This window comes from Accipiter gentilis, chromosome 11, assembly GCF_929443795.1.
Source record: "Accipiter gentilis chromosome 11, bAccGen1.1, whole genome shotgun sequence".
NCBI lineage: Eukaryota > Metazoa > Chordata > Aves > Accipitriformes > Accipitridae > Astur > Astur gentilis.
The window spans coordinates 25,475,562-25,502,519 of NC_064890.1; the positions used below are offsets into that span (position 1 = coordinate 25,475,562).

General features: G+C 38.3%; 1 protein-coding gene across 6 annotated transcripts in view; it reads left to right on the forward strand.

Moving 5' to 3' along the window:
* Positions 1 to 26,958, forward strand: part of CADPS2 (calcium dependent secretion activator 2) — a 324,748-nt gene that overhangs the window by 154,131 nt on the left and 143,659 nt on the right. For all 6 annotated transcript variants that reach the window (XM_049814057.1, XM_049814052.1, XM_049814053.1 and 3 more), the window contains exons 7-8: positions 8,737 to 8,848; positions 19,404 to 19,543. In XM_049814057.1, the coding sequence (XP_049670014.1) occupies positions 8,737 to 8,848; positions 19,404 to 19,543 (252 nt within the window). The remainder of the gene's footprint in view (positions 1 to 8,736; positions 8,849 to 19,403; positions 19,544 to 26,958) is intronic.

Below are 26,958 nucleotides of genomic sequence, written 5' to 3' on the forward strand. Positions count from 1 at the left end.
GATTCATAATTCTCTTTTTCACGACAAAAGTGAAGTAAATATGCATATAGAAGTTTTGAGAGAGTGAATGACCATGTCTTGGCTTTGTGTCCATTACCAGCCCCTAGCTGGGTTTGAAACTCAGTGGGGAACAGGAGTTAATGCCTCTTATGAATTCTTCATACAATATATAGCAATGTTTCCCAGCACCTGGCAGTGTGTCAGTCTTGTTACATACCCTTGAAAATCTTCACCCTGACTTGTCTTGGTTGCCTGTATTGAAAGTGAGATGGGAAGACAGGACTAAGTAATAATTCATTCATACTGTTTTATGTTTGTGATGACAATATTTGTCATAATAGCATTCTGTAGCGTTAGACTGCACCTTTCTCATTTTCAGCATAGAAAGCCTAAATGAGTGGTTCTAGTTAGTTGCTTATTATGCATTGAACCCCTCTTCTGATTTTCCTTTCTGGTTTGTATTAGACATTTCTTTATTTTAAAGGAAAACTATTCACAATTTTGTCTTTTTTTTTTACAAGTAATTTTTATGTTTAAAAAGAAATACATGATTGTGTCTAGCTCATTATTAGCTCTGTGATAAATGGTTAGTAATTTTGAGCTCTGTTAATACTTTTATTTAAAACAGTTAGTATTTTTACCAAAAGCAAATCCTGAAAAAAACCACCATATGATCAGATTATTCTTTTCTTCCTTTCATATTAGTCTAGCTGTGTAAAGGGACTTTACAATATAGCACATCCATCAAAACATGCTATCCTTGCTGTTGCCAAAATAAGGATCCAATTTGGAGCTTTCAGTTCTTCAGAGCAGAGTTCCAACAAGGCATTGCCAATGTTTTGTAACAACCACCCTAAAAGCCTTTAATTTTGCTGCTGAATCCACAGAAAAAAAACAACATTCACTCTTGCTGAGTGACTACACTAGATAGTGACTCAATGCATTCAGAAATTGAATGCCAGGCTACTTAGTGTATGCAGCTACAGGTGCTGAACACCCAACTTTTCTACAAGGGAAGTGCTGAAGAGATGGCTTGTTAGTCTGCATTTCAGACCACTAGTGTGCCAAGCCAAAAGTTCCCATACAGATGGAAATAAATGAAAAAAGAAAAGAAAAAAGTAAGGGACAGTAGTGTAGACCTTGCTTAGGTGGAATCAAAGGTGACACTTGAAGACAACTGTATGACTTTCCATCCTTATACCAAAATTTCCCTTTTCTTCTGTACTCTGTACTTCTTCCTACTGTCATCCATCTCTGTAGAACAAATTATCTTTCTCATATCTATATTTTGTAATTTCAGGAAGATTTTGATGGGAACCTCAGGGTTAAAACCATTAGTATCGTAAGGCACCTTCACGAGCTGACAGCCCTGAAAGTATTTATGCAAAGTATCAGTGTTTCTGTAGTAAGCATTATAAAACAATGAGTCTGTACTTCTCAGCAAGATTTCTTCATAAAATAGTGGAATCACAGTAACACAGGGAAGAACAGAGGCAAGACAGATAAAAGATTAGATGAAGTTAGTGATGAAAGGCCAAGATGCTTGCCCAAGCTCACGGTTTAGTTTGCCTGAGCATGGGGCTTGTCTGTACTTATACTGTAAAAGGACATTTTGATTTGTTTAGAACTTTCTTTCTGTATTGCCTTTCAGCTGCAGTTTAGTGGGCTTGCTCTGGTGGAGGAAATTACAGTCCTTGTACTTCAATCCAAATAAACGAGTAATTTTCAAATGGAGAAATAAGAAAATGTAGATTTTTTTTTTTTTTTCCCCCCTCAAAAATATTTGCAACCTAAACAACATTATAAGCATTATGGAAAGGTACAAACATACAAACTATTTCCCTTGTGGTTTCAAACATGAATTCTAGATCCCACTGATGTAGTGGAGAGGATATACATAAATATATATATATGAAAAAATAATGGTTGTAATGTTGCATATAAGGAATAATCATTACCCTATTAAATCCTTGATGGTGCATAATAAACCTGTGTTGGTTGTGCAGTAATAGTTCAACATCCTTTTTCAAGAACTTTCATTAAAGGGAGAAGCTGAAATGTACATACTATTTTGTAAGGCATGCAAAAGACAGAAAATAAACATGCCTTTGGGTTGTATAACACAGCTGTTTGTGTTAAGGCCATGATTTCTAGTGTAGCATCATGGTGTCAGTCACTCCCAAATGGGTGGGTATTTCTGTGCTTATAAGAGAAAAGGAAATGCTTATGATACTTGTCCAATTATCAGTGGAGAAAAACTAGCAGCAATTAGTAACAACTAATAGTCTCTTTGGGAGTCTCAGTAAAAAAGCTAGAAACAGGTAAGTATGGATTTAACTGTTTTCATTTGGCTGAATGGAGCCTCCTCATCAAATTAAAGATTTGTTGTCAGATCGCTGTGGGGTAGCTTGCACTGCTGGTACAGCGGCTTGCTTGTGCTCTCACATTTTTTTCTCTCTCTGTATATATGCAGTAGTAGTTAGTAATAAGCAACAATTCATAAATTCCACATTCACACAACACTAACAACAGAATGTTTGTCAGACCTGGATTTAAGGTGTTTTGAACTAGATTAAAATATCAGTGTAGTCAGATATGTCAGGGAGGTGCTGGGTCTCGTCTGGTTTTTTGTTTCCTGGCCTTTCATCTCATGACTTGTACTGTGAGTATGATTTCTAGCCTGAAGATTATAGATACCTATTTTTCTACGGTTAAAGTATGTTTCCAAATATAGTAGAAACAACAAAGTTTGTATAGATTCTCAAAATAGTTGAGACATGGAGATGTTATAGAGACCTGAACATTGTTTCCAGTCCAGCTTTGAGATGTGCAAAGATGAGGTGCTGGTAAATCTCTTTAGGTGCTGCAGTTGGATGCCTAACAAACTGGTTTTGGTGGGTGTTCCTGCTCATTCCAGCTCTGTAGCACATCCCTATATGGATAGGAAATAAGAAAACTCTTTCAGAAGACCTCTTTAGGTGATTTAATGAAGAACTAAGGAACCTGTTGAGGTAGACTTATGTAGTAGTTTTAAACCAAGAATCAAGCCTAGAAAGATTCAAAAGGAGGCACCAAGGAGACCAATACACTCCAGTATTGGTCTCAAAAAAGAGAGGATTTACTAATTGGTGAGGAAGGTCAGTTCCTGATGGCGCAAAATTCTGTAGACTTGACACTTTGTCAGAAAGAAAACATTCCAATAAATAGGGCTAAAATAAAATTCTAGATGTTTGCTTAGAATAAATTTTATGACATTCATTCCTGTGTAAGACTGGAGATTTAAGATCTCATAAAGAAAAGTTTTGACTAACAGAGACCATGATTAGAGTGAAAAACCCGAGAGAGAAATTTGCTGCTGTCTTCAGTATATGAAATGTGTTCCAAATGAAGTAGAAAAATAAATTTGCTTAGAGGGGGTTCTGTGACACAGTGATAAATCTTTGCCTGAAATAAACATCCACCTCCTTGCTGGTAGTGGGTACTTTTACAGTGAAGGGAAATCAACTTTGGCAAAGGACTCTGTCACTAGACATGGTATCAGCCCACGTACCTCTGACAGCAGTGTAAATACGGTGAAAAGTCTGGGGCTTATGGTTGAAGATGATCAAACATCAAATCATTGCAGTTTCTATAGTAAAGAGAATGAGTGGGTGAAAGTAGAAAAATTACGTATACAAAGGAAAATAATGTGGCAAAATGAGAGCCTGAAGAGGCAGGATTGTGGTTGTTTGGGGTTTTTTTTAGACTTAAAGTTGGTGGTTTTAGAGGTCTCAAGTATGCTACACAGGCTGCAGCTGGCAGTGCAGTGAGCAACACTGCAGCATTTAGCACTGAAATTATTGTTACTTTTGACTAATTTCTAGCACAATTTTTAAAAAGAACCTAGACAATAATGGGAATTTTTTAATTTAATATGAATACTACATGAGATCCACACTTGTTTTGACAAAAATTTTGCACTTCCCATCTAGACACATTAAGCACCAAAATTCTTCACATTAGCAAAAATCATTGGACAGATACTCATAAATCAATGGCTCCTCCAAATGTGTGGAAGTGGCTGATTTGCTGTTTACATTGCTTATATACGTTTGATAGTTAAACATAAGCTATTACAAATATAAAGCATTAATTTTTTCTATTATGTTAAGAATTGTTAAAGATACACTTTTTGTAAATCGCAATTTCAGAGATTAGGTGAATTAATTTGCGTGTCCTTCCTTCTCTCTTCCTTCTACAGTTCAGTATCTCCATACTTTGACTCAAATGATATCAAAATGGCGCATACAATTTCCTTTTGTTTTCACAGAAATCCTATAGGTTCACCTGCTCCCCTGTATGAAAAGTAAAATTCAGCTGTAGGATTTATTTTCTTGCAGAAAATATTTCACTGTTAATGCTGTTGAAAGTTAAAATATAAGGAAAAGTAACTTTTTTTTAATACAGTGCTCAAATTCTGGAGGCCACATTGTTAGTTGTTATTTAAAACAGTCAAAAAGTTGTTCAATTAATCAACTAAAAAGCTATTTAAGTCTTACGAATAATATGAACAATCCTGTGTATGGTGGCTGGCTTTTAATCTGTGGATCAGAAAGACATTTCTGGGACTGCTGTATTTTCTCCAGGAAAATGTCAAGGTGCAACCCCAACCTCAAAAGAAAAATACAAATTTGTCTGACCTATACGTAGCAGCTTAGCTTTTGAGTTTAAAGGAAACATTCCGCTACAGCTACTCCAATGGGATTAAGCAGATGTGAGAACAGGAAATACTAGCATTTCAATAGGTATTAATAAATGCATTTGACAGAAGACAAATGTGTTTTAGAAGAAAAATGTTAAATTTTTGAGAAACCAAGTGGATATAATTATATTAGCACATAAAATCTATAAATTGAAATAAGAAATTACAGTAATAGTGATCAAGATTTGCATCATCATAATTACTGTTTGTGTATTGATTCTATGAATTACTAGGTATCCTCCTAACCTATTTTTCACCTTTAAACTTAACAGGTCCTTGAACAGACATATAGTTACAGAATAAAAGCCAAAAGCATAGAGATAGTTGACAATTTTACAGTGGAAATAATAACTGATTCAGTAAATTCATATTTATTGGCTAGGAAGGCTAGATTTATGATCTTGGCATGATATATATAGGATTGATGCAATTGACTTGCAGAGTTCTTAGTCACAGATGATGATGGAACAGTAGCTTCTCCAAAGTTACTGTTTGTGATTACATTATAGGTAATTTTAAGATGATCTGTACACTGAAAATCTGTATTCATGAACAGGAAGAATAAACAAACAATTTGTTGAATGGAGTCTGACCAGGTGTCATAAAAGAAATAGCCAGGAAAAAAAAAGTTGACATCTGTCAGATCTTGAGCACAAATATAATTTGATGTCAGAACAGTAAAGTGTATGTCAAAATAGACTAGCTTGTGTACACCTGCATGCTTTACTCAGTCTATCCCTTGTTTTTGATCACCCTTAATAAATGTTGAGTGCCTGGTATCTTCTTATATTCATGACACAATCTTTACAGCTCAGAATTTTATTTTTAAGATGACAAAAGTTTATTAGTGGGTGCTGATAGTGCAAAATACAGACAGTAAGGCTATTCTTATTACTACACTTCATTTTGTACTGACAAAACAGAAAAATGCAAATTGTGAATTGTTATTAGCAGCAACATTCATATGGGTTAGCCTACAGCTGGGAGTTGAATATTACATGTTTTGGTTACTTCTGACTTCTGCTTCAGTTAATGCCTGATGCGTTAATAGCGTGCATAACAGCATAATAATGTGCTTTTAAATGTACGGCATATAGATAAACTCAGTTTCTGTCTGGATTACTGGGTCTCACGTTCATTCTTGGAAGAAGCAAACTAAAATGAATGTGATAATGCTGCTATTTTGGCTGCTTTCTCCCAACTTCTGATTTCCAATGGCATGAAGCAATACCTCTGCAACAACACAAACCTCCAAAGAAACAGGACTTGTGTTCCAGTAATCAACAAGGAATGAAAAGGAAGCAGAGCGATGAGCCTCGTGTAGTTTGCTGTGATATTGTCAGCTGAGAGGAATATCAGATGCCTGCAAGTAAGCATAATGCTAAAGAATGCAATCTTGGATTTGCCTTTTCTAACAGAACATGATTCCTCACGTGCTCTTTTCATGAGGAATGATGTTGAAGTCTAGACAGTAAAGTCTGTGACCATCTGTTCTACCAGATAATTCACTCCAAAGATATGGTCTTAAGAGACTATGAGAGTTAACTGAAGTCCTGATCAGCCAGGAGTGTGAAGATCAACACGTAGAATGTTTCCACCATGAGCATTAAGCTTTAGGAACTGATTCAGACCATTGCTTTTCAGCCCAGGAGTTTCACTTACTGCTGCAGATGGAACAAGGGGTGGGAGAAAGATGTCAGTCAAGGCTAGTGACCAGTTCTGATGTTAAAGATGATTTCTAGTACTACATGAGTGCCAGCAACAGGTGGATGACCCCTTGTTAGTCCCATCCACAACAGTCTTTTGTGCATCTAAATTAGAGAAGCAGCAAATTCTGCCAGGCTTCCTCGGCAAGGCTCGCGTGTGCCCTGTCCCTCCTTGCTGTGTCCTAGAGAAATGGAGCCTGGGTATGTGTCTCCAGCGACAGCTGCATTGCTTTCTGGGGAGGTCCGGGAACCAGATGCTGGGGTGCCCAGATCCCAGCACATGCTGTAGCACGCACCTGCTGCTCAGCTTGCAGAAGCTGAGCCACCACTGGTAACATTCTGTTTGTTGGACAGGCTGGGTCTCTTCTCTTCCCTTTAGTCAGTGTGACTTCTGATTTCTTCTGTCTGTGAGTTAATGCTGGCACCAGATTTTTGTAGATAGGCTTTTGGTTTGTTTTGTTATTTTAATAGGAGTTTCTCTTGATCATTTGTGTGGTCCTATCCATTGTGGCATGCACAGTTCAAGGCTTCTGGAAGCTCAGGGACAAATACATCCTGGTGCTAGAGAGAGAGTGCGGCTAACAAAGTGCGTAGACTGTGTTTGCGTTTGCAAGGCAGCATTCTTCCTGAATAGTGGGGTCTGGTGGGGGAGACTGAGGATACAACTGTCTCATCTTTTATGAAGATGCTTTTGCCTTGGAAATCTCATTTCTGTATTGTGACAAAACCTACCCGTGGGACTGCCGCTGGGAAGAGCAGCAGTGCTATGCATTGTCTTGCCCTGCAACTGCATCATCTGTCATCAGCTCACAAAACCAGGTTTTCTCCATCTCAGGAAGGTAATTTCTTGTCAGAGTCCCTGTTTCGATTACCACTTTCGCTGAGGCTAAGGCTATGTCCACCACAGACAGAGGGAGACAGCATCTATCTAATCCAGGCAAGGCAAAGAAGACGGAATGTAATGCGGCTAATTTTCAGTGAACATCACTTTTGTAGTCTGGCAAATGTTCAGCCACCTGTAGGACTGGTTTATACAGAACCACTACTGTCTTAAAACTTTTTGGTCTTGGTTGCATATTACTTTCTAGACTTTGTCTTGAAGTCTGTAACTTAACATTATCTGAAGCATTTTCTTTTACCTATTAGATCCCTTTGCTGGAGGATTACTACTGTGTGTTAATTTTCCAACAATGGAGAGTCCATGTAAATTATTCTTGAACATAAAATAAAAACAGGCTTCTTGTAAATGAGGCCCTCTGAGATTTTAGCTTGTGTCACACATCCTTTTATAGACCATACTCTTAAGGTCATCTGTTTTCTTTATTTCTTTAGTTTCTGCTAATCATAGTATCTCAAGCAGTGGAAAAAATGAAGAGAAACTGGAGCTGCACTTGCGTCTTGCATTTTGTTTGTGCCTAGTAGCATAATCAGAATCAGTATTGTCAATGCAATGAGTACCATGCAGTTGTTTAGGAAAATGGAATAGCTTGACGAAGGAAGTTGCAGTCTAATTCATGTAACTCCTTTTTTTGTACCACTGGCACGGGAAGGGAGGGGAAGGCTGACAAACCAAGTGTCTTAGCTGAGATAAAAGATTAACAACTGAAGTTTGGCTGCCTAATTTAGCTTCTCTAAAAGCATGAAGCCTTGTGGTGGTAATTATCTTGCAGAGCTATAGTCACTCTGATAAATAACATTTTTTTCCCATTTTTTACATTTGTGTTTACATTTTTCCTGCATGCTTATACTAAGTTGTAACATCTCATAAAACATAAGGTTTTCTCTGGTAAAGTCTCTTTACTTTCTGCATAGTTTGCTCACCTAAAGTTAAATATATAATTTTTTTTTTAGTTTTGAGATGTATTTCTTTGCTGAATTAATTTGACTCATATGCACAAGATAGTGAACATAATACATTTAATAGAAAAAAAAATCTTTTTATTTGCTTTCTTGCTTTGTTCTGTTTTGCCCTACAAGGATATAATTGCAGTTCTTTGGGTTTTGCCATTAACAAATTTATGACTGATTTTTTATGACAAAAATCATACAGAAAACCCCTGATTTGTCTTACCACAGATAAAAGCCAATTTTCCCATGTAGATATTTAGTCTTGGATGTTTAAAAACATACCTCCCATCTCTCCCCTGCCCTCTCTCCCCCCCGCCCCCAGAGTCTGCAAATAACGTTCTAGGAGTGTATTAATAAATACTCTGTACAAAATATTACAGCCCTATCACTCTCAGGCCTGTCCTCTGCCCCAGTTAAATTCTGTTCTTTTATTTATTGCAGATGGGGAACTCAAGGGGATTTCACCACTACGCACCCTCGGCCTGTTGTCAAAGTAAAACTCTTTACAGAAAGCACTGGGGTGCTGGCACTTGAAGATAAAGAACTGGGAAGAGTGAGTATTATGTGTAGAAGCAAGAAGTATGTAAGAAATGATGCATAGAAAAGCGAGTATTGATAAAACATGCCATAAAACAGTATAAGGTATTCAGTACAGCACCTGCTCCACTGCACCTGTACCAAACCATGCTTTTCTTTTAAGGGTGACTTTTCCCAGTGTTCAAAACATGATCTGTTGACTTGGATTACCTTTCAGAAACTTCTGTCAGGGATCCATGACAGTTCTCTTTGTCTTGTTTAAAACATTTTTAATTCTTAGGTGATCTACCAATGCTTGTAGCTATACAAATTAGGAGTAAAGAGGAGAGAGAGAAGACTTGGTGTGTAATAAACATAGCAAACGATTAGGGAAAGGGAAGGAAGCACTTAAGTGGTAGAAGGCGGGGGGGGCGAGAGGAGTGATGGAGATATGTCAGACTAAAATAAGAGTTCTCAATATGAGCTTCCATTCCCTTTTCACATTTTCCCTATCTTGATAGGATCATTTATCCTTCTGAGGCCAAAATCAGGGCTAGAGAGTGCAATGTATCATAGAGAGATGACGGTAGTATGAATGAGGCAGAGGGGGTCTGCAAATCTTGCCCTCCCGTCCCCCATCTCCTGTAGAAATTCTCCCCTCTGACATGTAATGTGTGGAGGAGAGCTCACGTTTTAATGCTCAGTTCTGCATTCAGAGTCGTGGCCGTTTCTCATTCAAGCAAGGACAGCTTGTTGAGAAGATCAGGGCTCTTCCCCACTTTGTGTCCTCCAAGTGCAGGCAGCTGCACAAATACAGATTCTCCCACACATTGGGTCACTTGTTAAGGTCCCGACTGTATCTACAGTATTACTACTCCTTGTGTCCTCTCACATCATTCTAGGAGGCCTCCAAGGTGACTTGGTCAAGGATGACTGAGGTGAAGGTGGGAGCTGCATGGGGAAGGTTTCCAGTAGGGGTAACACACTGGCGGGAGCCAGGCAGCTGTTGTGCCAAATACAGAGGAGCCACAGGGGTGCAGCTGAGCAGGCCGGAGTCAGCAATATCTGGATTAAAAACAACAAAAAGAGAGACTGAAAGGGTGGACTTAGAGGAACTGCATAGTGCTATTAAACCCAGAGAAGTTTCTTCTCTGTCCTTGCTTGCTCAGTCCTTTCAAAGAAAAAAAAGGGAAGTCAATGCAAAGGTGCAAGACAGTGGGGAAGGGACAGTGATTATGCTGGCTATTGTGAACTGTAGCCAGCATAGTCATTGCCAAGGAGTCAGAGAAGAAAAGAAACATGTAACGGAATAAAGAGGCTAAGAATTACAAGTGTTAACAGGATCCTCTTGCTCTGGAACCTTAACTAGCCAAAGTTCAGGTATAAGCTTGGTCTGCTCTCTGATGCTGCAGCTTGTCTGAGTTTCTAGGACAGAAGGTTAAAAAGATTTTTAAATTATTTTAAAGAATGGAAACATTTCAAATGTAAAATACTGAATATAGCTTTTGCCTTAACTGTATCCTGTTGCCCCAGATGGTTTGTTTTGTGGTTTTTTCCCTGCTTCCTCTCCCTTCCCACACCTGCCTGCCTTCTGACACATCTGTATTTGTCAGCTGGCCAAACCAGTTTAAAGAAGGTAATAACTTTCCTTTCTTGTTTGGGAGTGGTGAGAGGAGAGAGAGAAAATAAAAATAGGTAGTTGAGAGGGGCTAGGGCAGAGCTCACTGGCCTGTTGTTGGATGGAGTTTGACCCAGCTTTCCCAGAGACAAAGCAATATATATAAAAGGTGAGAGAGGAAAGAGCGATCTTCTGTTTCTGTTGCTGATTGTTGCTCTCTTGTTGTTTTTCAGCAGAGAGGCTGCATGCTCTTATCAGATGCTCTGAGGTTTGGCAGTTTGTACCAGAATTAGGCTATTAAAATCATAGGGGTTTGCTGGTTCCCCGCGCCCCCCCCCCCCTTCCCCCCCATCACAAAGGACAAAGGCCATCACCTTTTTTCCCCTTTTAAAAGCTTGTGCTGAGATTGGTCGCAGCAAACAGAAGTACCTGAGAGATGCTTGGGTACTGATTTTACATTTTATAATCCATTCCTGATTTAGCAAAAATGTCCAGCTCCCCTCCTTGCCCAAAAAATACCTTTCATAAAAGCTAAGTCAGTAAAAGATAAACCTCCCACAATGACCTTATGTACAGCACATGGTCCTTAGCAGTGGTAAAGAACATGAAAAAGGGCATGTTGGTTGTGCATCAGCCTGTTTGGGCATCTGGTCTGTCCTGTGCCTCCCAGGTCTGGCAACGCACAGGGTTGCTGACAGACACCTTCCAGCTGGTGGTGGTAAATGTTTAACTTGGGAGAAGTGGGAATCTGCCAACTTACCTCTTTGGTTTAACCAGAGTGTTTGAGAGTGGTGGTTGCAAGCTTCAGGGGAGACTGGGAGAATATTCAACAGAATCTTTACAAAATAATTGTAAGGCACTGTGTATGCTCATGGTATACATTTTAGCTTTCAAAGGCTTGTTTTGTTGTCAGTGTCTTCATTTTCAGGTTTGAGAGATTGAAATTCAGGTAGCCTTTGAAAAGATGCAGGATCCCACTGGATAAGTTTAATTCTAATAAAGTTTTGCAACTTCATTCCTGGTCAGTACGCTGCAGTGACTTGCAGGAGAGCAGCTGATTCAGCTAGGTTTGTTATGCTCTGAAAAGACCCGAAAATACTTCTACTGATATTTTTTTCTGTACTTAAAAATTCACCTCAAACCTGCCCCTTCTGAGGTAGGCTGGCTGTGGACATTAATTCTCATCTGTCAGGTACTTTCTTCAAAGCATGTGTCTTGACCTGATACCACTTTTCTACATTATTGAAGTTTGCATTTCCCATACCTTGCGGCTATTGTGAAGGTTTTGTTCTGTTTAATCTATAATTAGAAGGCAGCATCAAGCTACATGATTTGAATTTTGAACTTCTATCACATACCAAAGGGTTTCTTCTGCCACCAAGGGATCGGCTTTTTATGAAAACAGATCTAAGGTGTGAAATATAGAGCCAGCAAAGGTTTCCCCAGAGCCGCAGAGAAGGCTTTGCCATTGACCCCATCTCTCACACTTATGGACTTAAGATGTAGGCCCTAATCTCAGTACGACAGCACTACAGCTCCTCAGTTTCAGAAGACACTGCTGATTCCAGAAGTAACTAGTTCATGGCGGAGCAGAAGGGATGCGGGCTCGTGCTTTCAGTAGAGAGGGCAGACCATACTTACAGCTTTATATACTCCCTGTTGGGAAGCAGAGTCTAGGGGCTGCTCAGCCTCTGCTGCAGAAGTCACCAGGTGAGCACCAAGCGACAGAAGGGTTTTTGTCTGTACTTAACGTCTTCTTCCTTCAAGGCATTTAAGATGTGCTTAACTGACAGGAAGTAGTATTTACTATGTCACTTGTCTGACGTTGCTCTGTTCCTCTAAAAAAGCCAAAGTAAATCCAGTCATGAATGCTGAGAGAAGATTTTGCTTGCTGGGGGATAGTCTTTGGGCTCCCAGCTGACCCCTTTAAGTGTTTTCAAACAAAAATCAAAACTTAACCTTTTTTCTCTGTTCTACACAAACTGGATGACAGTTGGACCAACTCAGTTTTTCTACTGAAAGAAAAAATGGAGACGTGTGCTGCGCTGGGAGGGAAAGGATGTTATTTGCATTTGGGTTATGCAGAACCTGAGCTTCTGTGTCTGTGGTTGTGTGGACCTCCATATAGAGTGAGCCACTGAATTTAACTTCTAGAAAGTGAAGCAGGCTGCATCTTTGAAGCTAAGTTTCTTCTAATGAGGAAATGTTAAGAACTTACTTTATTCAGGTATCTTTGAAATGTGTGGCACAATTTTTATATGACTGACAGTGATCTGGCCGCTTCAATAATTTTTGTACGTGCATACAGAAGGCAGAATTGATGTTTGCATTTGTACATCCAACAACTGAGGAAGCATGAAGAAGCCTTGGAGTAAATACTTCTGAAAAATCAGCCTGATGATTTCTGAAACTCAGGAATCTGACACCACTTTTCCTTTTTCAGTACTTTGTGTATGAAGATGTTCAAACCTAGTAATTCAAAGTGACAGCCATTGTGCTTGCTTAGCACACATGTGAATACAATGTGAGAACAGCAGGTGGTGTTTGATTGCTGATACTTTTTGAATATAAGAATATTTCAGCCTTGTCGCTCTGACTATTCAATCAAAAGGGAACTATTGTCTCACAACCTGCTTGTCACAGTCAGCTGCAGCCAGCAATAATTAGCTGTGCAGTTACGGGGTTTTTTATTGGTGCTGTTACTCTGGGTGTGATTTAAAGACATTATAAAGTAGCTCTACTGACTAGGTACCCATACTGGCATGATTGCCTAGTTTCTGAATGCTGACTGCATGGGGCATGTTGGTTATCTTCTGTGCTGTGTTCAAAGGGCCACTGAGCAGAGAAAATTTCGTGCTGTGAATATATTAATTTAAAGCCTGCCACCCTGGGGAATGTGTTTCTCCATCATGTTTTGAAATGACTGAGGTTTTGCAGGTCTGACTTTTTCTGTCTTCTTTTGAAGTTTGGAAAATGATAAGAGGTTACTTCCACTCCCCCTTTTTCTCTTGCTCCCTGAGCAGTCTGCCTGTCAGCACCCTGCTATGTCTGGCTGAGTGTTATTGTTTCCACACTAACAGGGTCTTTCTAAGTAGCTTCTCTGAGAATGCTTCTCGTCAGAAATTCTTGAGATATTTTTCATTCAGGCATGCTCTCTCTTAGATTTAGGGGACAGGCTGTTTGGGAAGGACTTAAAGACAACTTTTATCAATTGCTAAGATGCATTAACGTAAGTGTTCAGCTGGCAGCATCAGCAGAGGTCTATTGATTACATAAATTGCAAAGTCTTCCCAGACCTTTGTCACCAACAGTATTTTAGATAGCCCTTTCACCATGCGCCTATTCAGTTTTTCTGATTGATTTTTGTTTCTTTTTAAGCACCTGTTACCCAAAGCCTTGTCTCAGTGTTTCAGCTGTAATACAATCATAGCTGAAAAGCGAGAGATCGCTCAATAGGTGAGATGATGGAGCTTGTGTAAAATACTCATAAGCTCCTTTGGCGATGAAGCTCTTACTAACCCTTTCTTTAGCGGTTCCCTAGGTGACAGCTTCTTTAAGGGAGTTAGTTTCAAGAGAGCTATCTCCTTTTCATACTTCTACCTCCATCCTTGTCCCTTCCCTTGAGCTTCTTGTGCTTCATCCTCCTGGCAGCAGTGCATCGTGACTTAACACTCAGAGGAAACGAGTGTGGTGCTGTGCTTGGCAGGCTGCTGCTGGGGTGTTCGAGGAAACTTCACTTCTTGTCACACTGACAGCAGCTTCTGGCTTTCTGACATTAACCTGTCTTTGGGCAAGGGGCTGACATAACTCAGAACAGCTCCAAACTTTCAAGTTAGGGGAGAAGGTGACTGGAGAGGAGTCAGTAGACATTTCTTTCAAAAACGGGTAAGTGTCCCCTAAGTAAGGTCGGAGCCAGAGTTACACAAACAACGTAATGTTAAAGGGTCTCTACACTGTTATTAGTCATCTATTTCCTATCCCAAACCAGCTTCAATAATTTTTGGTCTATAATGCTATTTTCAAATCAGTAAAACAGAGTGTATTTAACTAGGAAATTTTCCTGTGATCTTTACTCAGACAATGCCCAGCAGCATAAATTTGCATGTGCCAAATAATAATGGGTGCTTATTTCATAACATAAAATTTGTCCTCTCTGCTTGCACTGGCATCTTTTCAAATCACTATGTTTTGAAACTTGAAAGAAAAAGCCTTCCATAGAATGAAGTAGCCCTGTTGCGTGATGAAAGCTTCAACAGATGCAGTTGAGGGAGCGTATGATCTTATGTGTCAGGCACTTGCTGGTTTTCATAGTTTTAAATAATCACAAGTTGAGTTAGAAGTGTCTCTGGTAGAGCGTGACAGTTAGAGAACTTGGTTTCTCCAGTTCATCACAGGGTTTCTTGCATGAACACAAGTATTGTTTATTCTGAGCAGAGCTCACAATGCTGTTCATGATTAAGGCCATGTGATGTAAGATTCAGTTCTCAATTGCTTGTAACTTAGCCAGACCTTAAGTGTCGAGGCCAAAATTTTTCATCCTAGTTATGGAACAAGATAAATAGGAAGTGTGGGTTTTGTCAACAGCAAAAAGCAATCATCTGTAGCACCATTTGTGCTCTGGAAGAGCACTTCAGGCATGGGAACTTCTTTTGTCTCATAAAATCTTCAGTCTTTCCTGTTGGGGACCGTGCAGTTTGAAGAAAGGACAGGAAGCTGGACGCCAGAAGCAGCAGAGGCTCCCTTGGGTGGCAAGGACCAAGGCAGGATGGGGACACCAGGGTGGGGACAGTTTGAGGGTTTTGTCTGTTTTTTGAAGGTGGCACAGGCTGTGTTATGAAGAACAGACTAGGTAACAGGCTGCATCTTTATTTTCTTTAACGTTGTGTAGTGTGAGCTGTACTGAAGGCATGATAAGGATTTTCTTGATTTGTTTCTGTTGTCATCTGCCTCTCAGCCAGGGCACTAAGGAGCTGCTGCAGATCCTCTTCACTTTTATCTTTTTTGCTTATGACGGTGAGCCAAAACTCAGCATAGTCTGCTCAGAATTACCATGATTACCAAGGTCTGGTGCCCAAGGTCTGAGATCTCAAAATGTGTATTAGACCACCCCAACTTGTAAAAACCTCATTTTCAAATACTTTGGTCAAAAGAGTGGGTAACTCCAGCACTTGGGTTCAACTCTTGAATATCACAGTTTTGGATGGAAGTAGGGGAGGGGGGGTGGCTGGAATGCGAGGACCTGAGTTGGCTGAAAGTGAACTCAGCCACAAGTGTGGGATGGAAGAAAAAGTAGACATTATCTTGACTCGATTTTTCTCAAATGTGTTTACGGTTTGCCAGTCTGCTTGCCTCTTAGCTTCATTGGTCCCTTTTGAAGGCTGCATTTTCTTTTGACAACAGGATAACTGCGGCCAGGGATGATTAGCTTGAGAGCTTTATCTAAACATGGGAATACTGATAGGACGTATTTCTGCATAGCACTTTTGACTCTGAACCTTCTACTTGGTTATCTGCTCTGAGAAGGCAAGATTGTCTCAAGTTTGGTTTGTTCAGGTTTTCAGAGTATGTTGGACAACTGAACTTTTCTTTCATACCTTTGAAAGAAGGTATGATCAATGTGCCAAAGATAGAGGAGAGTTAATAGTTGCTTGGCTGGATTGACTGTTTGGTTCAGGTGTACTTCAAATAACTTCTTCTATTGTGATCCAGCTGAGGACTTAAATACACAACTGAATCACAATAAATGATGGTTAATTAAGTCACTGAATGATATTAGCTTCATATCTTTCAACCTGTCATATTTTAAGCCCAGGAGAGAAACATTTTCAGTCATTCAAAATTAAGAAACAATGTTTTGAGAACATCACCTTGCACAAATCCAGAAATGGGCTGCTCTATAATATTTAAGATTTCTGTATTTATTTTACATCCACGCGAGGAGAGGCATAAAGTGAACTTGCCATTTTTTCAAGTACAGTGTCATCTGAGGAAATGTAATACTAGATATAATTGGACCACATAGTGGACTATTTTTAATGATCATGAGATGATTGAATTCACTGAATTGCCTCAACCAACACTGTTCTGATACTATTAATTTGCCTTAAATCAGCTGAAGCAATGCAATGTACAGCAGCTGTGTTTGGTGTGTAGCGTTCTGGTCATTAATAGTTCATTATACTTTTTAATGCAGATTACCTGTTAGTTTACTTTTTGTAAACACAGTCCTAGACTAACAACTTATAGTTCTCTGTGCTGCTGCTGAATAATCTACTATGGTGATATTCACAGGTATATAAACAATAAAATAAGAGAAATTAAAATAAAATTTTAAAAATTAATTCAGAAATGTGTGATGTAGTAGGAATTTTATGAAACTTTCAGGAGTTTTAGGCACAGTGAAAAGGTATCCTGTAGGTGAGCTTTATATCCCCCACAGAAGACATATGATACCATTTTATTTTGTCAAGTAGATTACAGAACAACAACTAGAAGATTAAAATCCTTTAAGCAGTGCTGAAAGGAAATCTGAGACACAATAGCCAAGAAAGTTTTTCCATGGACAATGGCAATGACATTGCATTTCAGTGTGCCATAGTGGAGAGAATGTTTTTAATTCAAATTTCAGCAACTTTTTACTTTTCATACCAAGGAACATTTGCCCAGTGTTTTGGTCTCAGTGATTTCATGGGAGCTTACATTTTTGCCACCTGATGATATGGTGCACAATGGTTAACATTGCCCTTAAGGACAATGTTAGTATGAAGGTTATTGTGAAGATAATTAATGCCTGTCAAATGTTTGTGTGTGTGTATATGTGTGTTTGTGTGTAATGATAAAAAGTTCGATGACAAAGTTCTTTTAGCTCTCATTGTTTAGAACTGGAAGGCATGACAAAGTGTAATACAAACACAACACAGTGCATACTTAATTATTCTGCCAGATACTTATTCATGGTGAGAGATTTGAAAACAAAGCTCCAAAATACTTTTTTAAAAATTCAGAAAAGGAGTTGTCAGTCCTGAAGTTATGAATTAATTAACACTTGTCTGCCTATTCTAAAAACTCAAAAGTTGACAGGAGAAAGATGTCACTTGAGATGCATGAGCTGTAATAAGCTGTTACAGGACAACAGGAGCTGCTGCAGCCTGTAGAAAAGGAATTAATAACATCACCTACAGTCCGATGTGAATGCCAAGTCATTAAATGCAAGGAATGAGTAATAATTGTGTTTATATAATCTTGCATTTAAAAAGATAAACCAACTAAAAATCATTTTCTGTTTGATGCTTCAGAACTCAAAGGTTGCCATACTCGTAATGGTTTTAAATTTTCTTTAAGGGATGGCTTTTACTCAAAATTAAAATCAGCTTGTTTCTGGGAAAGAAGGAATAAGCTCTGTTACACATAGTGTTTGCTATGCATTTCAAAAAAAAAAAAAAAATAGCCTCCTGATTTTTTAAAATGAGAATATACTTTTTCTTTTCCTATCTCTTTGAAAGGTACTGAGCATACTCAATAGTTCTGACAGGTTATTTCTCCCACTGGTGTTAGAAAGGTTGCACACTTGATTAGGGGTGATGCATCATATTTCTCTGCTTTGCCGGAGCTCCTGATATTAACAGAATGCAGGAACGTGTTTCTGCAAATACTGAGATGAGAAGCTGATGGTCTTCAGCTTACATCATCTTTCAGATTATTAGATCTGAATGACACTATTGTAATATTTTTGGCTTAGTAATATCTGTTAGATTTATGCTTGCTTGGAGATTCTTACTCAAATCCATAGTTTAACTTTCCTAATAACACAGAGGAGACTACATTGTGGTTTATATATGTGACACAAGGCACAAGGACAATGTATAAGAAATTAACTTGATGGTTAATGTTATGATTAATTTTAGTTTTCAAGAAATAAAAGATGTGAAGAACACTGCTTTTTAGAATGTTGTTACTTTCGAAATACTGCTTTGTAATAATGGTAATTTGAACTCACTGAATGTTATGAAAGTCTCCCAAGTAGCATGTTTAGAATATTTTAGAGTCTAAAGGGATTCAAAAGTAGTGCTTATAATAACAATGAAAAGAAGTTATGTTTCAGCAGCATTTAACTGCTAAATGTGTGACTGTGGGTAAGGATTTTATGAAGTGGTCATATTTAATTGTAATGACTATAAATGGATAAACTTTCTGGATGGTAAATAAATAAATATTAAACAACTTATGACTAGTTTTAATATGAAGTTAATGGTTAGCTAGTAAAACTATCAAGAAACTTATATAAATATTTTTAAAAATCAAATATTCAGTGTATTTTTTATTTTTTTATACATCTACCACTGTAGATTAAACAAAAGGTTTGTGTCATATCACATGTGAATGGGACATAGTATCTTACATTTATTATACACTATTTGCAGCAAAGGTGCTTTGGAATTAATCTCCAATTTCTGCAATTTTTACTATAATTGGCTTTTTTAAATGCTAATGATCAAAAAAATTGAGTTGGTAAGAAAGAGCATATTTTGGTTTTCTTCACTCAAGCAGTATCACTGCTGGAGGGGCGATCTGTTGCCTAATGCTACACCAAATTGTTTCAATAGGATGTTTCCAGCAGAGCACTGAGTAATGTAAAAGTTTAGGTTCTTGTTTAATTGTACATGACTATTTGCAAGTGTCAACTTTTCCTTTTTGTTTAAAACTGTTAATTCAGAATGAACTAATGGAGGAGGAAATTTTATTTAACTCTTAATATGAAAGTTCCTATTTGTAAGAAAATGAATGAGTTCATTTTTGAAATTTGTGTATTACAATAAGATTGAGCCAACTAGTTTATTAGATTTATGGAAGATTTTTAGTCATCTTTCAGATTGGAGGAGATGCAACAAGAATCTTAATTGCTTAGAAGTTTCCATTAAAGACTTGAAGATATTTTCGTATCAACTCATTAAAGTATTTATTTTATGACTTGCAGGTGGTGTTGTATCCAACATCCAATAGCCCAAAGTCACCTGATCTGCATAAAATGATAGTCCCCAAAAACAGCCAGGACAGTGACTTGAAAATTAAACTGGCGGTGAGAATGGATAAACCACCTCACATGAAGCACTGTGGGTAAGTGTCCATTTTCTGGCTGTTTGTATTTATTATTTTGTCCCATTGTGCCTGTGTTTAAACATATGTAGCTAAAAACATGAAGTTTGTAAAACATTATAAAATGTGTACAACAGTTCCTATAGTATGGCATTGTGTTATATCCTCATTTGGTACATAAAGTTATGATTAGTCAGGAGTAAAATTCATTTCAGATGTTCAGTGATGTGTAAAGACAGATGATGAGCTAACTCTGAAATGCAGAACCAAGACCACAGTGTTATTTAGAAACTGGGTTTGAATGTTAGAATTTATAGCACTTTGGGGGAAAAAAGTTGGTATTTAGGAGAAACATATATTTGCATTAAAACAGGATTAATTGTATACCTGAATGTGATGGTACTTGCAACATAGTCTCCCCTTTTTGTTTCTCTGTCCACGGTATGGTATTTCTCTTGAAAGGAATTTATGTACGAATACCAGTTTAAGGATGTTTTTTCTGTCTAACACTGAAACTATTTGGAATAGATTATTCATGAAGACGGCTCCCCTAGCCAACTGCCATTGCTATTCCTCATCCCAACTGCAAAAACAGGTAGTGTTGCCAACAGTAAGCAAAGCTGTATCTGTAGTTATAAAGCAATTACCTGGGCTCTTTTCCATCCTTTTAACTTCTTCTGAAGTAAGTAGAAGTACATTTCAAAAAAAGAGGACTATTCAACATGTAAATATAGAATTAATGTAGTGACCATACTGTTTATATTTCTTTTTAATCTCCTCCTGTTAATATTCTGCTCATCGTATACAGACAGCAATTGCCAAAAATTCCTATATTTGATACTTTAAAACAAACAAACAAACCTTACTTAAGTTTTGGCAAACCTGTAATTGGTTGGCCTGAAATCTCCCAGTTATCAACCTCAGCCCTCATTTTGGTTTGGGGAAAACTTAGACACAAATGATCAGGACTGTAACAATGAGACTTGCTGCCTGGAGACTGGTGGCTGGTGACCAGGAGCTGCAAGGCAAAAGAGGGAAACCAGTTGTGGAGCTAACGGAAGAACTGGAGCTACTGCGCTTGGAGACTGGGTCTGAGATGAGAAAACTTAGAAGTAGGGCTGCAAATACATGAATAAGAGAAATGGGATAACGTGGTAGGAGAGAACAGGAAGACCAGGCTGACATGAGTAAGTTGGAGTGGAGAGGACCTAGGGAGGAGAGAAAAGTGCTTGTCTGTACTAAAGCATGATGCTCTCCTGTCGGTCCCCACCCCCTGCCCCATTCATTTGCGCTCACCAAACACCTCTGAAATAATTTGGTAATTTTGGCAAATCCTCTAGATTCAGTCCACTGGCATGGTTTCAGTCTCCTGCTGCTGAAAGGTATTCAGCCAGCTGAAGTAGTGAATGCTGCGGGGTGGCATAGTGCTGCCTGCGTTCTTCAGTGTTTGTCAAAGGCAGCCATGGGGACAGGATGTCTAACTTGCACGTGGCCTGGTTCAGTTGCATACTCCACGCTACAGCTATGTCAGGGATGTTGCACTCCTATGCACCTACCCCAACAGGTGCCTGGGAGAAGTCCCCATTTTTGATCAAGTCACTGATAATGTTGGGGTCATGCTGTCTGCAACCCCAATAAGGGTATAACATGCAACTTCCTTTGACCTCGGTCCAGCAACAAGGACAAGGCTCTAGTGCTTCCTCCCATCGTACTCCTGGGTTGCCCCAGGGGCTTTCTTGGCTAGGAGCTAGCTGTTCTTCTGGGGTCTTCAGAGGGTCTTCCTAACCCCCCAGTTTGCTTTTCCATACTGGTTTATGTCACTAGTCTTCTTTTCTGAGCATTAAATGGATTGCCCAGTCAAATATTACTTTCAATAATTTAATTCCATCATTATCATTATCCCTTTTATGTGCTGCTGCTGGTTACTTCCTCGCATTGATTTTGAATCCTAATCTCCTGGAACACTTGTTTACTTCTTCATTTTACTTCAGGGTCACTGCTGTTACTATTCTCCAGGCAAATATTGTTGTTCTGCCCACCAAAAATGCTCAAGGTCAGTCATCGTTCCCCTTTCTTTATAGCCATTAGCTATAAAGATTATTACCTCCACATTTGCCTAGAAAAGCTAGGGCACTGAGGGAGGCCTGTAGGGACTCCTTCACCTTAAATATATGTGAAATGAAATAAAAGGTTAATAATTACTCCAATAACCATTGAAAAGGTTGATGAAATACTGTATGATGGCACTGGAGTTGCAGTGAGAGGAAGGAGGAAGGTGGTTTTTTGGAGGGAAAAATACACCTGCTGGAATAATTGTAATGTGTACAGTCAGGAACCATTAATGTTATGAAAATCCATCATCCAGGCACTCTCTGCAGCCTTCTCTTGACTTCCTCAGTGAGTATAAGTATTAAGTGGTCATTTGCTATTTTTTTCAAGAGGGATTCCCACCTGCTTCAACACACAGATTAAAGCTATTCTGGTTCCGAACTGATACTGTGTTACCAGAGAAATCCTCATTTGTGAAGAGGCTGGAAACACACAGTGGATTATGGACAGTATTCTAGGAAGGCAAAGGAATTTTTTGCAGTTAAGGTAGTTGAGGGATGCCTGGAAGAACTGGCTTTTTTCCCCATTTGTGCTACAGAGAACGACCTGCCTGTAAGAGACTGAAACATTTCCACCTATAGTAACTGGTCTTATGTTATTTGTTTCCTGTGCCCAGTTTGATAAACTGGAATCTGATTTCATGGAGGTGCCCAACACTCACAGCTACTAGCTGAAATCTGTGGAAACGGGGCTGCAAATATACGTTGTGCTGTTAGAGTTCAAATATCCTAAAAATTAGATCTTCATCTTAATTTCTGAAGCCTAACATTTTTAGTACTTCAGTTCTCCTGTTATGAAGTGAGAATAATACCACCTCCCAGTGTCATTGACATTTGAAGGTAAATCTTGGGAAGCAACTGGTAGAAAAGGTTCCTGCACACTTCACGAGCCAGGGGAAGTGGGGCATGGTCAATTCTCTAACACATGGCCAAAGGCTTATGCTCTGCCGGGCAGTGTTATTGCAGTGCCAGGCTCTGCAGCTCACTGGTGAACCTGCCTGAGGTAGAAAAGCAAATGACTCAATTCTGTCTGTCAAGCAGTGTTTGCGTAACATGCAATGAAACACACCAAAGGAGAAAATAAAGTGTTGAAGAGCTGGAAGGCAGCTGCTGCTATCCTGAATAGTGAAAGGGTCTGGGAGGTTTTTGTTTATTTTATTTTAGGGGTTTTTTATTTAGTTTGGGGGGTTTTTGTTTGGTTTTGTTTTTTTAGTTTGTGGTCAGATATTTAAGCACAGTGTCATAGAGTACACAAAAGGGGGGGGAATAAAAGGATGAAAGAATGTGATAATCCTTGCTGCTGGAATTTCATCATGTTAGCAAGTTGTATTTTACAATAATAATAACAGAATTCTAATGTTAGTATGATTATCTCAGTTAAGTTCTAATTCTTCATTTTATTTTTCAGAAACACCTCATGCACATCACACATATTTGTCTCATAGGAGAAAAAGGCAATCTGTTGGCACTAGATAATGCCTTTCAGCTGAAATCTCAACATTTATTCAAAGTTGAATTAAAATTTTACCCCACGGCCAATTGCAGAAAGAGGGGTTTTGTTAGATTAATGCTCTATCATGATTTAAAAAGATAATCTAATGAGACCGTTTTTTTCAGATATGGGAGTTACGCTCAAATATTTCAGTTTCTGCTGGGTCAGCAAAACCCACAGGCCCAAGCTAATTGTGGCTTTACAGTTTTACTCCTTCAGAAAAGTTTCTTCTGTTTAAGACTGACTTTACTTACTGACACAGGGGATATGCTGAAAGACTTGAAAACCTATCTCACATTTATGTCTCAAGAATATTCAGTTTTACAAATTATACTGTCTTGTACTTAAACTGAGATTTTAATCCACAAGTAGTATTCTGGACTGCAGCACCTTCAGATCATGTTCCCTCTTTGGGTTTCCACAGTCATGACAAATAATTATATTTCAAATAAAATTATAAACTTGGGATTTTTTTCATTATAAATTGTAACCTTCCTAAGAGCAAGCGATAAAAAACCCTGTGACTCAACACTACTATGAATCTCAATCGCAGATCCTTTGTACCTCTGTGAAAAAAGAGGTAGCTTTGCTAACCACGTTACTTTTACACTAGTGTTATGTTGACATGTCCATACAGCTAATCTAGTGTTACTCCACTAATGCAATTTTTTAAAAAAACATTTGATCAAAGAAACAGTCTGTGATTTTTTTCTATGCATTCTGTTACATGTTTAAAAAATAAGGAATACTCATATATGTCTTACAGTAAACATAATCCTATTATTTATTAGATTTTTTTGTTGTTGTTCTTGCATGAAAGGCTCTTGAAGTACGAAACAACCCAAAGGATGTATAACCATCCTTTTCTATTTGAACCCTGTCAGTAGATTACAAGAGGAGGCATGCACAGCTAGAAATTCTGAGTAATGACAAGGTACATGTCACTCATTAATGGGGATTTGTAGAACAGTTCTGATTATCAGCAATTCATTATACTTCAGATTCCTTTCTCATAATTTGTAATGTACTTGTTATCTTCTCATAGAATGTGGTAACCTTTTCCTTGTCTAAAATGCAGAGCATGTACAAGATATTTTTTAATCTTCTTTATTAAGGTAGGAAAGCCAACATCCATACAACAGGAGGCATTTTAATATTTCTATTCTGTTTCAATCTTGAATTTAAAACAAATCATCAGAGGAAATAAGCAAAATGTGACCTAAAAAATTCCTAAAGAAAATGCTAAAAGCCTGTTTATTTCTGTTGAGTCAGAATAGCAGTGTTAGGGAGGTACTGTTTACTTCAGAAAGGCTCACTTGGTTCTCCTTAGCTCATAATTAAATTAGGGTTGAAAACCCAAGCAGGACAGGTTAATCCACTCAAGATATGTGGGTTACTGTAAATACCTTTTGTAATGTGTGTGTGGGTTTTTAATGTGCCTTTGCCCATCCGCATGCATTTAAAGCATGCACTGTTTTTAAAAGTAGATTTTGTCTCAGTTAAGTTGTATGTTAGCATAGCCTAGTGGTTACTAAAGGGTATTATTCTATTGCTTCCAATCTAGAAATAAAAAAGGAATACTGAGATTTTTTTCAAATACCTTGCTTCAAAAGGATTAGTAGTACTTAATGGTCATACTGAAAAGAGGAAAATAAATAATAATGTAAAATTAAATACTTGCAAATTGAACAGCCTGACCAGGACAGTATTACAAAGCAATGTTATTTGGGTTTGACTTACGAAGTAAAACATTTCAGCATAGCTCTTGTCCAGAACTTTTTCCAGGATTTGAAAGGCCACATTCATTCTTATAAGTTCTGTTCTGCTTTCTGCTATGACATGTTGCTTATAGAAATGTTCAACCTTTAATTTGTTAAACTTTTGTGTTTGGAATATACATTCTACAAGAACTTGAGTATGTACATGCCCAGATTTTCTTCCTGTCTCTCATCTGTAAAGCAATTATTTTCATGACTTTTTCGAACTTGGACTCTCCAAAATGGTAAGGAATCTGTGTGAAATAGTTTTTCACTCACAACTTCTTTTGTATTATTACTACTATTTTATGGTTGTATTTTCAGAATATAAAGGTCACCGTAAATTTGCTAACCTTTTAAAGTTTTTTCTCTTGTGCACTTGGAATTGACTGAAATGTTCTTAGAAGAGCATTTATAAACAATAAATACAGCTATTGGTTGCTGTATGTGACTGAAGTATAACATTTCTCATCCTGCTGCTGTAGTTACTGTGAGGCGAATGCCCTGGTTAGCAGTCTTCCAATGTGCAGAATTAGAGGATAAGTAATTTTCCCCTCTCATTTTTGCGATACTTGTCACCTATTGATAAAAGAGTTCTTTGGAGAGGAAGGCAAGTATCATTTTCTCTGTTTTATAGATGAGTGAGATGAAGCACAGGAATGAACAGAGATCACCCAAAGTCACAGGCAATTCAGTGACTCAGCTGAGGATAGCACTGGGGTCTGCTGGCTTCTCAGTGGGTAGGGCTGTAGTGTGTGACGGTCACCTGGATAAACCATCGTCATAGCTACTAGTGAGCTCATAAGTCAGCTAAGAAGAGCCACAGGGACACTGAAGTTAGCCAGAACAATGATGGTGCCAGCATGTGCTGCTTGTCCATGGTCACCTAGCAAAGAAGGGCAGGAGAAACAGAATTAGCTTTGTAACTTTAAGATGTGTAATCTGAAGGCTGATCTGAAGATGAGATCTGCTCCCAATATTGTTATTTCAGAGAAATGTGCAAGGTCACCACATTGAAATTACAGGTAAAGTAAGATGTCAGGAATACAATCACACTTAGCAAGTGCTGCGTGCTCCCTGTCACAGATAGGCCTTTGTATTGCACATAGTGAATTTGAAACTGGTTTCAGACCTTTCTCTGAGCCAAAACACATAGATATGTTAGAATAATTCTAAATCATTTGTTCTACCAGCACTAAAAAGATTATATAGAAACAAAATTTTGGCTAAGCTAAAATATCAAGTTTAGTTTCTCTTAGAATGAGTGGGTATACAGCTGCTTCAAAGTGAAGAAAAGTGTTAGAAACCTGTATGTATCCAAAATCTTTGAAAATCCTTACTAATACTTGTTATGATATGGTAATATGTAGCATAGACTTCTTCAATTAGTAGTATTTTCCATGAGAGAAAAACAATAACTTCTATATTACTTTTCAGCAGTTACTGAAAATACTTTACTCATTAGTGAAGACAGTAACATTTTTCTCTTACAAAAGGGAAGGGGGCTATCTGAGAGACTCCTGATGCTCTTTTTCATTTCTTATCAACACAACGTAATTGCCTGAACCAAATATTAAGTAGATAGTTATCTAACTAGAGCATTTCTTCATCTACATACATAAACTCTTCTGTATCCCTTTATAATATTTGATTTGTCTTTCCAAGCTTGTGCACAGCGCATCTAGTGGTAGCCATAAAGTCAGTATATTAGCACCATCTAGCTTTCTGTTTGTTCCTATTGCACTTTTTGTTCCAGCTGAAAAAAGGGTAGCAGAGCACTGACTTCAGCTGCTGCTTCAAAGAGCTAGGTTCTCACTGTCCTTTGGTAGAAGGCTTATTTTTCAGTTTGTCAATGTCAAGACTGGGAAGCGTAAGGAAAGTCAGATGGAGGAAACTGTTGAGTTTGTTTGAATTTTGCAAACTTTACATAACATCAGCTAGTTTGGAATCCTTTTCTGATCATTTAGTCATATGGCTTCACTACAGCAGCCTAAAAATTTAGGTATTTAGGCTACGTCAGAGTTCTCCGAGTTTTCTCAAAGCCACTAGGTAGGGAGGAATACCTCAACAGGTTGGTTT